The sequence below is a fragment of the Hydra vulgaris genome, chromosome 12 (assembly GCF_038396675.1).
Source record: "Hydra vulgaris chromosome 12, alternate assembly HydraT2T_AEP".
NCBI lineage: Eukaryota > Metazoa > Cnidaria > Hydrozoa > Anthoathecata > Hydridae > Hydra > Hydra vulgaris.
Window position 1 is genome coordinate 13,646,291 of NC_088931.1, and position 16,210 is coordinate 13,662,500.

The 16,210-nt window shown below is 26.9% G+C and overlaps 1 protein-coding gene across 2 annotated transcripts in view; it reads left to right on the forward strand.

Moving 5' to 3' along the window:
- The window catches only part of LOC101235649 (serine/threonine-protein phosphatase 6 regulatory ankyrin repeat subunit A), a 133,213-nt gene that overhangs the window by 2,950 nt on the left and 114,053 nt on the right, over nt 1–16,210 (forward strand). The window contains exons 1-5 of one of the 2 annotated variants that reach the window (XM_065812259.1): nt 7,191–7,553; nt 8,711–8,812; nt 10,567–10,665; nt 10,778–10,891; nt 11,267–11,470. In XM_065812259.1, the coding sequence (XP_065668331.1) occupies nt 7,548–7,553; nt 8,711–8,812; nt 10,567–10,665; nt 10,778–10,891; nt 11,267–11,470 (525 nt within the window). In that variant the 5' untranslated portion in view covers nt 7,191–7,547. Of the gene's footprint in view, nt 1–7,190; nt 7,554–8,710; nt 8,813–10,566; nt 10,666–10,777; nt 10,892–11,266; nt 11,471–16,210 lie in introns of those variants that run through there. The other variant, XM_065812258.1, reaches the window with a different exon arrangement.

Consider the following 16,210-nt stretch of genomic DNA (forward strand, 5'->3'; position numbering starts at 1 on the left):
CTTTACATTTTTGCTTGTTAAATTTTATCTGCCAGTCATCTGTCCATCTTTTAAAATATTAAGATTGTTTTGTAAACTAATGTTATCTAGTTCTGATTTAATGACTACTAAAAATTTAGTATCGTCAGCAAACAGTTTGCATTCATTTTTGATTCTAATTAATAAATCATTTATAAATACCACGAAGAATAGTGGACCTAAAACTGAGTCTTAAGGGACTCTACTATCTATTTTCTCCCATTCTTACACAAATTCTCCAACTACTACTCTTTGAAACCTTTCACATAGAAAACTTTTACAACACGATAATAACTTGTTTCTAATCCCGAGTCAATCGAGCTTTAATAAAATGCTTTTGATAAATCTAATAACAACTCATCTACAATCCATCTGCAAGTGCTTTGTGATAAAATCGATTGATTCAAGCAAGTAAGTAGTGCAATTTTTTTTTTTAACAAAGCCATGTTTTTTTATTATTTTCAAATTGTGCACTGCTAAATGATTCATTATCCGATCACGTATAATACGCTCTATTAATTTACATACAACTGATGTTAGTGAAATTGGACGATAATTAGATTCTTCTAGTTTATTTCCATTTTTAAACAAAAGTATATTGTTTACTGTTTTCCTAAGGACTGGAGCAACAATCGATTCGTAAGACTTGTTAAATTTGTTAATATTGATAAAGGCTTGCAGAGTAATTAAGAAAACATTTTGAGAACTTTAGGGTGAACGTTGTTTACTCCTACCGTTTTTTGTACATCAAGTTTGTCGATATGAAATTTTAATATTGCATCAGTAAAGCTTGGATTTGGTAATTCAAAATTAAACTTATCACAAAGTTTTGGGATGTTTGTAGAATTTTTTTTCGTGAATGTTGAAACGAAATACTTGTTTAATATGCTCGCTATTGTAGCTCCGTCTAGTAGTAGTTTGTTTAACTGCTTCTTGAGTTTCATCAGTCCAATATTATGCTTTTATTTATTCCTATGTAGATGTATTGCTGCTATTATATGCATATACAGATCTAGAATTTAGTTTGAAATTCAGTGCTAACATTATTTCAAAATTCCGGATCCTTTTTTTCACATTTTTTTAAATCTCTAAATTCAAATACTTGTACGCTGTGACCAACACATAATGAGTAAATTTTGTACTGCAACCATAGACCACATGTTCCGCTTTTTTTTACACATGCATTTAAGTTCAATGTGCACCCAAAGAGGATCTTTTATTCTCTTTTTGCTATTCATTTTCAACCAAGGAATAAACATATCGCATCCATAATTATAAATTGATAACCAAATGTTGTAAGAATCATTTGCGTTTGAGTTTAGAAGTTTATCAGAACAATTATATTTATTAAAACAATCATTACATTTTTTTTAACCTCCTTTGTTATTTAGTTGTTTTCTCATTGGTGCTTCTTCATCATTCCTATTTTTAGAACACGAATAGTTGAACTTGAGTTAGTGGTGACTGTGTTCAATCGCCCCCATAAGTAGATGATAAATGACTAAAAATGCTTTTTTAGTCATTTATCATCTACTTATGGGAGCATCTACTATGCTTTCACATTCGGTTATTATCAAACTTATACTTTCCGAACCAATTTTTACTCGTAATTTTGGATTGATAACACTTTGGAACAAAATGTTATCTCTTAGACAACCCATGAACCCTTTTGCTTGAATATCCTGATCATATTGAAGTAAATTGTAACTTTTATACCAACTTGTTGATGAATAATTAAAATCTTTACATAGCAGAATACCCGAGCATTTATTTTTTTGAGACAAACTGCTACCTTGTTTAATTGAGCAGATAATAGCTATATTTTCTATTTTATTACATGAACCTGGATGATAGATACAGGTTCAAGTAAACTTTTCTGAGCCGACTTCAATAAAACATCAAATTTGCGTTATTATTATAGAGTTGAGTATATCGTTGCCTATAATGTTGGACTTGATGTTGTTTTTAATATAAATATCCATTCCACCTCCTCTACAATCTCTGTCTTTTCAAAATAAATTAAAACCTGTAATATTTGTAGATGATGTATCTGACCACCATATTTCACTTATAAATACAACCTAAGCATGATGCTGAGCAATTTTAATAGCTAGGTTGTTAAACTTGTTGTTTATCCGACAAGAAATTTTCATTTGGGCTATATATGGCAATTGCAAGTTAACCATATATTTACCAGTCTCCTTTAAGGGATGGCTCGGTGCGCTCATTATGTGGCTGTAATGTTTATCTCACTAAAAGCCACAGTTTATTTTTGCGTGAAAGTTTCATGTGGCCAACCTGTGGTAAGGATATGTTAGCCATATATTTACCACTCTCTTTTATTGGATAGCGTTGGTGCGTTCCATATGTGGCCATAATGTTTATCCCATTAAAACCACACAAAATAAGAACGAAAGCCGCATTATTTTTCTACAAGAAAGTTATAACAAAAATATATATAAATCCTCTGACTTATTTAAATACCATACTTAAACAAGTCAGTAGACTTGTTTATGTATAGAATATACAAATAGTTATACATATATACCTATACAAATAAGTATCTTACTGTATGTATACTTATTTGTATAGGAATATCAGTTAAAAAACTTGGAAAAACATCATACTTTTTGCTTTTATTTTTAATTTTATTCACAGATAAATGTATACGTACAACAACTTTTCATTAAATTTCAAAAATTTATTGTGTATTAGTTGTTTACACAAAACTAATCTGATGAATATTTTCTTCCAGTTCTTTATCTATCATTCTTACACTGTCTTCGAACAGTAGCTAAAGATAGTTTCATATGGAATCCATGTACAAACAAAATAGAGAGAAAATAATCAATATTAACGAAAGCTTGTTTGCATTGCCCGCCAATTGAAAGCCTAGCGTTGTTTCTGGTAGCAAACACAACTTATTCAAATTTTTTTATCTTCGTTGAGTATAACTCTGACTACAATTTGTTTCGTTAAGTGTAACTCTGTTTAAAATAAGTATAACTTAACTATAACTCGTTAAGTATAACAACAAAATTTTATTCGTTAAGTGTGAACTCTAATTTACAGTGTAACTCTGATTTAGAAATTTTATTGTAAATTTATTTTGAATAGTTGCGGCCGTGGCGCAGTGGTTAGAGCGCTTGCTATATAAGTAGGACATCCAGGTTCGAAACGAGCTCTGGACAAATTTTCGTGTCACGGTATGGAAGGAGGCGTGAACTTCCTGTTTAAATGCACTTCCGCGGTGTTCTGTGACAAGACCGTAAGGACTTCTTGGGGCACCTTAAAAAAAAAAAAAATATTTCTCAAATATATTCATTACGAAACCGCTAAAACATACTTACAACAATGAATTTAAAATTATCAAAACTGTAAACCACATGCTATCATGGAATATTCTAGAGTTTACTACAATTCATTGCAATGGAATCGTAGTTTACAATTGGTTAAAATTTAAAATTCAAAATGAGGCAAGACTGTGTGTTTTATATGTATGGCCCATATGACAGCAACATCTAATTTAATTTGTTTTCTCAAATTGGTTTAATGTTCTTATTGTAAGCTTATATCTGACTTATTGTGATAACTAATTTTTTTTTTTGATCTTTTGAATTATGTTGCTCCTGATACCATAACTAAAGGGAGATTCTTTTGATAGATTGGCATTTAGTTTAGTTATCAATAAAAATATTTTATATATTGTTAATAATATATAAAATAATATTATATATAGTTAGTAATATATAAAATAATATTACATGTTAAAAAATAAAAATAGTATATTTTATTCAGAGGTTTTCAAAAAAATAAAATTTAAAGGCTGATTACGTAAATAAAAATTCAGCTCGGGGTACGTTTCAGTCCGCTTATCTGGGCTGAAAGTTTGCCCCGTCTGACAGTTCAAATACTTGAACATTTAAATTTTTAATTATACAATGCACTGACTGAATTTCCCCCCGCATAAATACCATTGAAACCGAGCCAAGATATTCAGTCCTTCCATATTTCGTTTAATATTGTAAAATTTAAAAAAAATGAGAGCATAGAAGATCTCGTTAAAATAAAAATGATAAAACTTCAAATTTAAAACAGTTTGTCAAAATAAAAATCTGATATTGTTTGAAGAATTTTAGGCAACAGTTACTGTCATCAGCCAATTTGTTTTGAACCTGTTAGTTATATATATATATATATATATATATATATATATATATATATATATATATATATATATATATATATATATATATATATATATATATATATATATATATATATATTTATATATATATATATATATATATATATATATATATATATATGTATATATATATATATATATATATATATATATATATATATATATATATATATATATATATATATATATATATATATATATATATATATATATATGTATATATATATATATATATATATCGTTTGGACTAACAGGTTCATATACAAGAGCGGATCCATTGGTAGAATCCAAAAAGGGGATCTAAAGGGGTGATCACCCCCTCCTCCTCCATTAGATATTTTCAAAAGAAATTTTATTTGAGCAAGTAATTTGAAAACGTAAGTAAATTACAGAGGCTATTTAAATGTGATAAAAATTTTTAATAAGTTGTGTGGTGCAAAAAACAAAAAAAAAAAAATCGGCTTGAATTAAAGAACTTAATGTTTTTATTCAGATATGGTCATTAAAATAATTTTCACGTGCGCATAAAATTTTATTTCTCGGAAATTTTTTCTTCCATAACTTAACTGAATAAAGTTGACTTGAAAGAAATAAAGTTGACTTTGCGAAAGAAATAAAGTTGACTTAGCGAAACTTAGTTTGATGACAAGCCAAATAGTTTAGTTAGCCAAATAGCCTTAGTTTGATGACAAGCCAAATAGCGATAATAATTGTAACACATCTCTAGACACGATGCTAGATACATGGCGTTCCTCTTCAATAAAAATATTCGACAACTTGATTTTTATTAAACCGTATCCTTTTAGAATAAACAAGCCTATAAATGGATGAACAGAGAAATTAACAAAATGATTCAACTCCGTAACAATATGGCAGAAAAACTAATTAACAACTGTAACAATAAAGAACTTATATCTAAACTACAAGTATTAAAAAAAAATAATTAAAAGTATTATCCAGATGGCAGTTAAAAATACGGACAAAATCTCCTCAATCAAAAAGACACTCGGAACGCTTGGGCATTCATAAGAGAAATAAGTTTTTCTTCTCAAAAAAATGAAAAGGTGGTCATAGACTTAAATATACTAAACTCTAATTTAGCGGATTCTGTGGGAGCTCCCGAAATATCTTTGTTAAACTTAATTCCATGTTGCAACATTAAAGGTTCATTCAGTTTTAAAAAAATTGATTGTAAAATAGTTAATTATTAACAAAAGCAATTATTAACAAAACTTTTGTTTCAATGCTTTTGTCAAAAGCATTGAAGATAACTTTTTTCCGATAATGTGGAAAAAAAGTAAATATAGTAGCAGTCTGGAAAAATAAAGGATCGAAATCAAAACCAGAGAATTATAGACCTATTTCAATACTTCCCGTATTAGGAAGGATGTTTGAAAAAATAATAGTTTGACAACTGTCTACTTTTTATGAAGTGAATAAGACAATTCCTCCAGAACAATATGGATTTAGAGAGAAATTGAGTTGCTAGTATGCTCTTATAAATGTTGTGGACGTTTGGATGCGTAGCATTGATCAGAGTAAATTTGCAGGTGCTATTATGATTGACCTGTCTAAGGCATTTGACTCCATTCCACACCAACTTCTTATTAACAAACTATTCAAAATAGGCTGTAGCTTGAGCACAATATCCTGGTTCCACAACTTTTTATTCGATAGGGTGCAGAGAGTCATTCAGGCCAATCAAGTAACCCAGTGGAAGCCAGTGTCATGTGGACTTTCTCAGGGGAGTGGACTTAGTCCCAAACTTTTTAATATTTACTTTAGAGATATTCCAACTTGCTCCAATTCTCTTACAACTCAGTTTGCTGATGGTATTACCCACTCTGAGGAAGATGTGGACTCGTATCACTAACAATGAAATCGGTACATATATTTTATAAAATCAAAGACTTCTGTACATCTTATGGCCTCACGATAAATTCCTCAAAGACACAGTTTATAATATTTAAGAACCCTAGAAAGAAACTGTTGGATAATCTACAGATGGTAGTAGACAGTTGTATAATCGATCCAGTCAAAACAATTAAATTGTTAGGAGTAACCCTTGACTGGCATCTAACCTTTGGTCCTCATATAGAAAATATTTCAAAAAAGATGTCATTGTATCTTGGGAGTTCTTTCAAAAGCTAGTGGTTACCTAACTAGGGACCTTCTGAGATTGGCTTATATATCAATAGTAAGATCTCAGCTTGAGATCCTACTATTGATATGTAAGCCAATTAATTAAAAGTAATTATTGTATTTGCATCACAATCACAGTTAAAGAAACTTGACATAGTTCAAAAAGTTGCTTCACGAATTATTTGCAGAGCAAATCGAGAAGTTCATTCAGCCCTTCTTCTTACTAAATTAAAACTGGACTCACTAAAAGATAGAAGAGAAAAGCATGGAGCTAAACTTGTTTGTTCTATTATAATTAAAGATTGTCCTCCAGCCTTTTACGACCTATTGGAAGATCCTACCGAGGGGGAAACTTATAAAGAAATCCACTCTCGTATTTAAATCGGTCAGAGACGATTTGTTGTAACTGGCCATCAGATATTGAATAATAGTTGAGCAAACTAAAAAAGAAAATAATATAAAAAAACAGAACAAAACAAATTAAAAATACAACAACAACAACTCGAGGAGCGGAAGAAGGATCGGTTATTAAAACTATTGTAAATAAAACTCTTAACTTAACATCACTGTATCCAGTTCTTTTATTTGATAATAATAATAACTATAACAATAATAATAATAACAATAATAATAACAATAATAATAAAAAAAGGAATGAGGAAATGGATGCTTAACCAAAACTTTTTAACTAAGCCACTAACTTATAAAGAGACCAGGGAAAACATGTTAACTCATTATTTCAAAAACCGTGATTTAATTTATTTTTTACTCAGAACCTACTATCTTAATTATCAAGCCTTTAGCATCTTTTGATTTTAAAAGCAGCATAAAGCAGTGGCATCGTTAACAAATATACATTCATTATGCTCTGGATGAGTTTATTATTTATCGGGATTTATTTACTTATGAAATGGATTCAGATTAAAGATTCGAAATAAAAAAAAGATTCAACATTCGTATTCACAATGCAAAGCTGATGCTACTTTTGTAGATTAAGAAATATGTTTAAAATTAAAAAACTTGTATATTTTATAAAATTGGGAAAGTTCAATGCTTCGGAATCTCTTTTATCTGTAAAGAGTACTCAAAACTTGTGCAGTATTAACTAGTTTGGAATCTTGATTGGTAATATTAGGTTTATAAATTGTTGGTGCAAACAGCTGTTATTGATACTTTCAAAATGCAGGTATGTCTCAAGATTTTAGATTCTTCAACCTTAAAAAATATGGTACCTGCACCATTTTTTGTTTTAGTTTTTCGGTTCTACTAAGTAAAATTTTTACCCTTTTAGTTGATCGTTTTGATTGTTTAATTACTAAAATGTTCCAAAATTTAATAACCAAGAACATTATTAACAGTAACCTAAAATGTAGAAAAATTAAAAATAAATTATTTTCAAAGTTTCTGTTGTTTAAATACTCTATTGCAGTGAAAATTGCGTATAAACTTTACATTTATTATACAATAAAAATACATAAAAAATATGTAATTTTATTTCTTTTTGAGATAGAATGATAGAATACAGCAAAATCTAGTTTATGATGTTGGTCTTTTAAAGCACATTTTGATTTAACTTTAAATAATAACCCATAGTTCAGCATGAATAAAAAAAGTTGCGAATCGAAATTGTTAACATAAACCCCACTTTTTTATAAAATTGTTTCTAATATGTATAAGATTTTTTATTAATCTGATATAGAAAAAAAACATACACACAAAAGCTGCTAAATTATAATCCATCTCAACTCTTTTTGCATATAATCAACAGATTTGATCTATGCATCACAATCATTCTTCAATTTTTTTTACTTTAAACTGTTTATGACTTTTGCTTTTAGATGTTTAGGTCTAATTTTATTTTAACATGTTTGTTGTTATGTTTTTTATTTACTATAAAAAATTACTTCTTCAACACTAACACTTGATATTCTTAGTGACTAAAATATTTAAAGTGCAGTGACCAGCTTTATAAATGTATTGTTTTCTTAATTTCTTTTATCTTTTAGTTTAACAGTTTCTTTAATAATTGATTTAAATATCCTAGACTGTGAAGGTGTATATATATATATATATATATATATATATATATATATATATATATATATATATATATATATATATATATATATATATATATCAGGGCTCAATTTAATGGTCGGACATTGCCACCCTTCGGACTGATTTTAAGATCTGATTTATAGGGACAACCAATCATTGTTCATTTTTACTGACAAAATCAACAATGGTTTGTTGCCCTCTTCTAGCGGGTCTCGGGAATGGTCCCGGGGCAGCAATGTCTGACCATTAAATTGAGCCTTGATATAAATATTTTTTAATTTTTAGGATCATGGAATGACACCTCTTATGCAAGCATGTCGTGATGATAACACAACAGAAGTTGATAAACTTATTAAAGCTGGAATTAATATTGATGAGATAGATGCTGTAAGTTTAAAAAAAGTTTTTCGAAAAGAGTTATATGTTTTTACTATGACTGTTTTTAAGTGCTCCAAAAATTCCTATTTGTCTGATTCATAAATAAATAAATACATGTTTACCCACAGCTACTGTGTTTTGCCAGAATAGAGGATTAAGTTGGCAAAAAACTTGCTCAGCTGTACAACAAATAATTATATTAGTAAAATTTTAAATTTTAATGTTCAAGAGGTTTTAATTTAACATTCAAGAGTTTTCTGGTGGAATAGATCACCATTCATCATTAAAAAAGATTTTATTTTTTCTTATAAATAGTTGTGTTTATTTTGTCACAGATAAGATTTGGAAGTATATTTCAAAGTTTTGGACCATAGTGGGATATTGTTTGATTACCAAAACGATTGCTGCATTTTGTTTCCTTTAATGTTATTGTTCTTTCTGAAATTGAGTAAGGAATGAAATGCATGATGACATTGGTGCTTCCAGAATAATAGATTTGTACATTATTAAAAGGACCTTGAAATATATTCTTTCTCTAATTTTCAGCCAATCCAATTTGTTAAATTCCTGGTTGTTTACATGACTTTCTATTCCAGTTTTAAGTTCCAGTCTTGCTGTACAATTTTAAACAGACTGAAGTTTTTTTAATAGTGACTTTTCAATTCCAAAGTAGAGGGAGTTGCAATTATCTAGCTGTGCAAATATTAGTGAACATACTATGGTGCTCAAATCTTTGTGCAATAAGAATTGTTCTATTTTGGATATTTTGCTCAATATATTGTAGCAGTTTTTAACAATCTTGTTTATTTGTGTTTTTAAAGATAATTCATTGTCAAGTATCACTTCTAAACCTTTTGCTGAGTCAACAAATCTAATGCATTCCTAATTAATAAATGTACTTTTAATAGTAATATCCAATTGAATGCTTGATAGTGCCATAATTAATATTTTTGTTTTTGATTGGTAATACATAAAAATGATTTACTCATCCATTTAGATATGTTCAAGACATTTTGATATATCTAGGACTAGTCATTATATTGAGATGAAGGAAGGAATACTTTTAGAGTTTGATGATTATCTGATTATCCAATAGTTTTAACATTGATTTTGTTCATATAATTGTATAGTGATCTCATAAAGATATTAAAGAGTTTTGGACCCAGGACTGTACCTTGTGGTGCTCCATATTTTACATTTTGGTTCGTCGAATATGAGTTGCCAATTTTAACTTTTTGTGTACAGTTAACTAAAAATGATTTGAACCACTTGTGAGTTGAGTCAATTATACCTATTTCACTGGTTAATAGTCCAAGTAGTTTTTGCTGATCAATAGTCTCGAAGGCAGCACTTAGATCAAGTAACATTAGTACTGAAGTTGTATGTTTATCAAAGAGTTCCAATACATCATTGGTAAGCTTAAGTAAAAGTGTTACAGTTGAGTGATGTTTTTTGTATCCATATTGATGTTCTATATGAAGATTGTTTATTGTCATGTAGGAATCGAGACGATTGGAAACAGCTCTTTCTACAAGCTTGCTAATGAATACTAAATTAGAAACTAGTCTATAATTTTTGAACAAAAAAAAAACACATACGGAAAAAAATACAGTATATGTTTTTTCCATGTGTTTTTTTCTGTATGTGTATTTTTCAGTATGTGTTTTTATTCATATAATTTGCAATCTTTTAAGTCGTCTGTTTTTTAAAAAAATAAAATAAAAAATGTAAAATAATATCTGAATAGTTATTCATTTATTTAGGATGGAAGAACAGCATTGTTTTATTCTATAACATTTTCTTCTTTAACTATTGTAAAAACATTGCTATCTGCAAATGCTGATCCATTTATTGTAGCAGGGGTAAGTAATAGTTTTTTCTCCACTTATTTTTAAAACTTTCAATTATAGATTAAATTTTTTTTAGTTAAAAAGTAAATAACACATCTAAGGAAGTCATTGTTTTATTTTATAGTTCTATGAAAGGAATTGCTTACATCAAGCATGCAAGCGGACAAAAAATGCAGTTGAAGTTGTTCGATTACTATTGGAAATAATGGGAGATGAAACCAAGCTTGAGCAAGATAAAGTACATCCATAGATATATATTAAAAAAAGATTTATTAATCATCATCATCATCATCATCATCATCATCATCATCATCATCATCATCATCATCATCATCATCATCATCATCATCATCATCATCATTACAGCCCTCAGAATTAGGGTTGGCATTCGGCAATGCCAACCTAAAATTGTTTGAGATCAGCAAAAAATTGTTGATCTCGCTTCTATGTTTTATGGTAAAACCTTTGCGTTAAAATTTTTTTGCTGACTTTTAGCCAACCTCTAATAGTATAAGTTCAGTAAAAAATTGCCAACCTCAGTTTTTGTAATTCTGAGGGTTGTTATCATCATCATTATCATTTTTTTTTATCATTTTAGTTTTTTTGTTTTTAGGCTGGTTTTATTGCTTTACATTTAGCAGTTAGTACTGGAAAGCAAGATGTTTGCAGAGAACTGCTTTCTACACATTCAAAAGAGCAACTTCATGCCATTACAAGAGACTATGGGGATACTGCACTTCATTTAGCAGCAAGAAGAAAAGAACTCAATATTATAAGAATGTTAGTGCAAGCAGAAGCAAATATTAATCAAGTTAATGTAAGTTTTAATCCATATATGTTCAATATATGTTCAAATGTGTGCAAAATCATTTTGCACATATATGTTCAAATATAATATATGTTCAAATATGTGCAAAATTTTGCAAAATTTGCGCAAAATGTGTACAAAATTTTGCACATATATGTTTAAACATAATATGTTTAAATGTGTGCAGAAGCATTTGCATGCAGTAAAATTTAAAAAATCAAGTTATGCTCATAATTTTTTGTACAGTTTTTCATAATTTTTTTTCAATAGCATTTTTTTATAAATAAATATAAATAAATAAAGTTTTAAACATTTTTTAACTCTCTATTTCATTCTCTACCACTACAAGTATTATCTTATTTGTCCTTGTATAGAATGTTGTTGCCATATTTGGGCTGGCTCATCAAATAAGGTCTTCTCTCTTTTAGTCAAAATGTTATTGTAAATTTTGTTGTACCTGCTTTAGCTGCCGAGCCTCTGTCCTGTTGTTGTAAAGTTGCATCTCTTTCTCATTTCTAAAAATATGATTATGATCACTGCTCAAACGAGACATCTCTTGTTTCTTTAAGAAAACCATTTGACTTGGAATTTAGCAAAGTTGCATTCTTTTTCTGTATCTGTTTTTATGCTCTAAAATCTTATATTTATCTAGTTTTTATTTCTTGCACTTCAATGCTTTGGAACTCCTACATTCCTGTTTTCCTGACTATTAAAATTTACAATTATAAGTCTTCAATGAACTGTTTTCTTGCTCTTAAACAATATTTTTTGTTTTCTGTTAAGTTCTAACTTAACAGAAAACAAAAAATATTTGTTTTCAATCTTGTAAGTAAATTAGTTTTTTTTTGTGAAAAAAAAAAAAGAGTAGCAACCTTTCCCTCTCCACTCTAATTTAATGCACAATAAAACCTTTCTGTTTTACTGGTTAACAAGTTGGTAGAAGGTTAAAAAGATCAAAATTTTTAAATAGGTACTTCCAGCATAAATAAACCAAAAACAATCAAATGGCAATATTCCCTATTAAAAACCCTTTTAAAATTAAATAAAACACAATAGTCTTCGAAAAACTCTAACGCTGTCATAGATACATTTGAATTTTGTTAATCAATCTGAAGTGTAAAAAAATGAACAACCCAAGCAACTTAAAATCATCACTAAAAATCAAGTAATATATGATAGTAGAAAAATTAATTATCATCTTTTAATTATCATCTTTCAATAACAAGAATATTTATTTAGACAATTTCTCATAACAAACAATAAAAAAATAAGTTACCAAATTTAAAAAAAAAAATTAAAAAACAAAACAAAAAATTATTAGCTAAAAAAATAGTTCACGTTAAATTTTATTTTATATTAGTGTAACTTTTGATATTTTAATTTTTTTTTTTGTCCTGTCATGATTGATTTTATCAAAAAAAACAAAAACTTTATTACAAACTTAAAACGACATGTTGTTAAAAGTTAATTTTTTTATAAAAAAATACTTTTTTTATGGATATAACTCTCTTATTAATTTTTTTGCTTGAATTAATGCTTGAAGCAATATAACTCTTTCAATGTCTTCATTTATATTTATACATTTTATTTTGCGAAAAAATAGTTTAGAAAAATAATATTTTATAAAAGTTACATCAGCTTGACATAATTTACAAATTGTGCGATATCAAAAAAGTGAAAACAGAAATTTCCTTATAATTTAGAAAGAATTTTGAATAAAAAAGTTATTTAAATAAAGAAAAATTAGATTTTTTTTTCATTATTTTTCTTTCTCCTTTTCTATTTTTTACAAAAAAGATAAATTCCCTTTAAACATATTATAACTTATAACACTGCATCAAAAATATTCATAAAGTGTACGTTTAATCTTTTCATTATAAGGCAAGTAAAAGCACATCTGTATATATTTTTTATTAAATGGTACTTGGAAACTTAAATCTTTGTTTGTCACAAAAAAAAGCGCTGGTAAAGTAATTAACTTGAGGTTTTTTTCTTTACAACAAGTAATATTTTTTGCTTGTTAATAACATTTTAAAAGTAAAAAATAATTACTTGAAAAATTGCAAATTAAAAAAAATAATTTTTTTTTAATAGTTTAACTCGTTTAAAAAAAAAGTATTAAGATAAAATATTACTTGTTGCAAAGAAAAAAATCTCAAGTAAATTGCTTTACCAGCGCTTTTTATTTTTATTATTATTTCATATTAATTAGATATTTTAATTCATATATACAAATGTTGAAAAAAGAAAATATTTTATATTAAATGATAATAAAAAATGTAATAATGAACTAAATTATTTAATATTAAAAACAAAAAATAATTGAAACAAAATAGACATTCCACAATATGTACATCTAGAAAATAACACTTCTAGATTTGTTTTTCTTGATTAGGAAAATAAACTTGTTTTGCGGTAATTTGATTACGATAGTTAAGTAAGTTAATGTCCTTAAATAAAAAATAAAGATAGTTTTATAATGTCAAAATTAAGAGGAGCTTATGCGCTCCTCTTGATTTTGACATTATAAAGTTATATATGTACATGTATATATATATATATATATATATATATATATATATATATATATATATATATATAATATATATATATATATATATATATATATATATATATATAAATATATATATATAAATATATATATACATATATATATATATACATATATATATATATATATATACATATATATATATACATATATATATATATACATATATATATATACATATATATATATATATATATATATATATATATATAAATATATACATACATAGATCTATAGTTTGTTGGCTTTGGGAAGAGCGGAAGGAAAAAAGTGATTCTTACGCCAACATGTACGTCACTTTTAATTACTTTTAACTTTCGTCCAACATTTCCGTGTTGGACGAAAGTAAAAACCATTAATTTAATTACAAATTAATCGTTTTTTAAAAAAACCACAAAAACGCAAATTTAATTGACCAGAATGTTTTTAAAAACATTCTGAATGTTTTTAAAACATTTTGAATGTTTTTAACAATATAAACAATGTTTTTATTTTAATTTTTTTTAATAAAATGTTTTTATTTTTATTTTTTTTAATAAAATGTTTTTATTTTTATTTTTTTTACTGTAAATCATGCGCGGAGTGTTGCTACATCGACTATCTTATAGCCTGACTCGCAAGGGAGTGCTGCTACATCGACTGACAAATAGCCTGACTCGCAAGGGAGTGCTGCTACATCGACTGACAAATAGCCTGACTCGCAAGGGAGTGCTGCTACATCGACTGACAAATAGCCTGACCCGCAAGGGAGTGCTGCTACATCGACTGAGGGTTTGGTTGGGGCAGGCAGTCTATCATTATTAGAAAAAAAAATTCCGGTCTTGCATTTTAATTTTTACTTTTTGTCAACAAAATATGGAAAAAACTTTCGGACAACATCTAAGGGTTCTATATATATACATATATATATATATATATATATATATATATATATATATATATATATATATATATATATATATATATATATATATATATTATATAATATATGTATGTATAAATATGTATATATAATTAAATATGTATATATATATATATATATATATATGTATGTATATATATATATATATATATATATATATATATATATATATATATATATATATTTATATATATATATATATGTTTGATTTATATGAATAAAAACAACTGCTTAGCAGGACTTGAAGTTTCATGTCCGAAGGCAATCATCAGCCATTAATAGAAGCAAAAAATGTAAACACACCGTTACAAAAACGTAAAAGTTACTGTAGAATGACTTCTGACGTTATAAACAAATCTAAGTAAAAAACAAATCAAAGAACAAAAAACAAAAAGCCATTATAGTTTACTTATATCCTGTGTCAAATTCATATAATAAGAATTTTTTTGAATGCCGACACTGAGATACAGTTTTGTTTTTTTTATTCAGTAGGTTTGTACCATTATGTGGTAAAATAACATTTTTTGTACAAAGGTGGCATATTTTTGTTGTTTAACTGTAAGGTTTGCAACATTTGACAATTTTCATAATAGGCTTTATGTTTTGGTGTTTTAAGCTCCATATTTCTTTAGAGAATTCTGTGTCATTTCTATACTTAACTGATGTAAATAATTTGAGATGGTGTATTACTAATGCCAAAATATACTTTTTTATTGCGATCATGATGACTGGAACTTACAGTTGCTTGGTAGACAATATTGTTAGACAAACATTAGTTGTTCAAAGGACAAAATGCTTTATCTACACAGTTAAAAAGTATATTTTGGCATTAGTAATACACCATTTAAATTAAGATACGCAAACCTTCTCAAATCATTTGCATCAGTTAAGTATAGAAATGACACAGAAGTCTTTTAGGAAATATATATATATATATATATATATATATATATATATATATATATATATATATATATATATATATAATATATATATATATATATATATATGTATGTATGTATGTATGTATGTATGTATGTATGTATGTATGTATGTATGTATGTATGTATGTATGTATGTATGTATGTATGTATGTATGTATGTATGTATGTATGTATGTATGTATGTATGTATGTATGTATGTATGTATGTATGTATGTATGTATGTATGTATGTATGTATGTATGTATGTATGTATGTATGTATGTATGTATGTATGTATGTATGTATGTATGTATGTATGTATGTATGTATG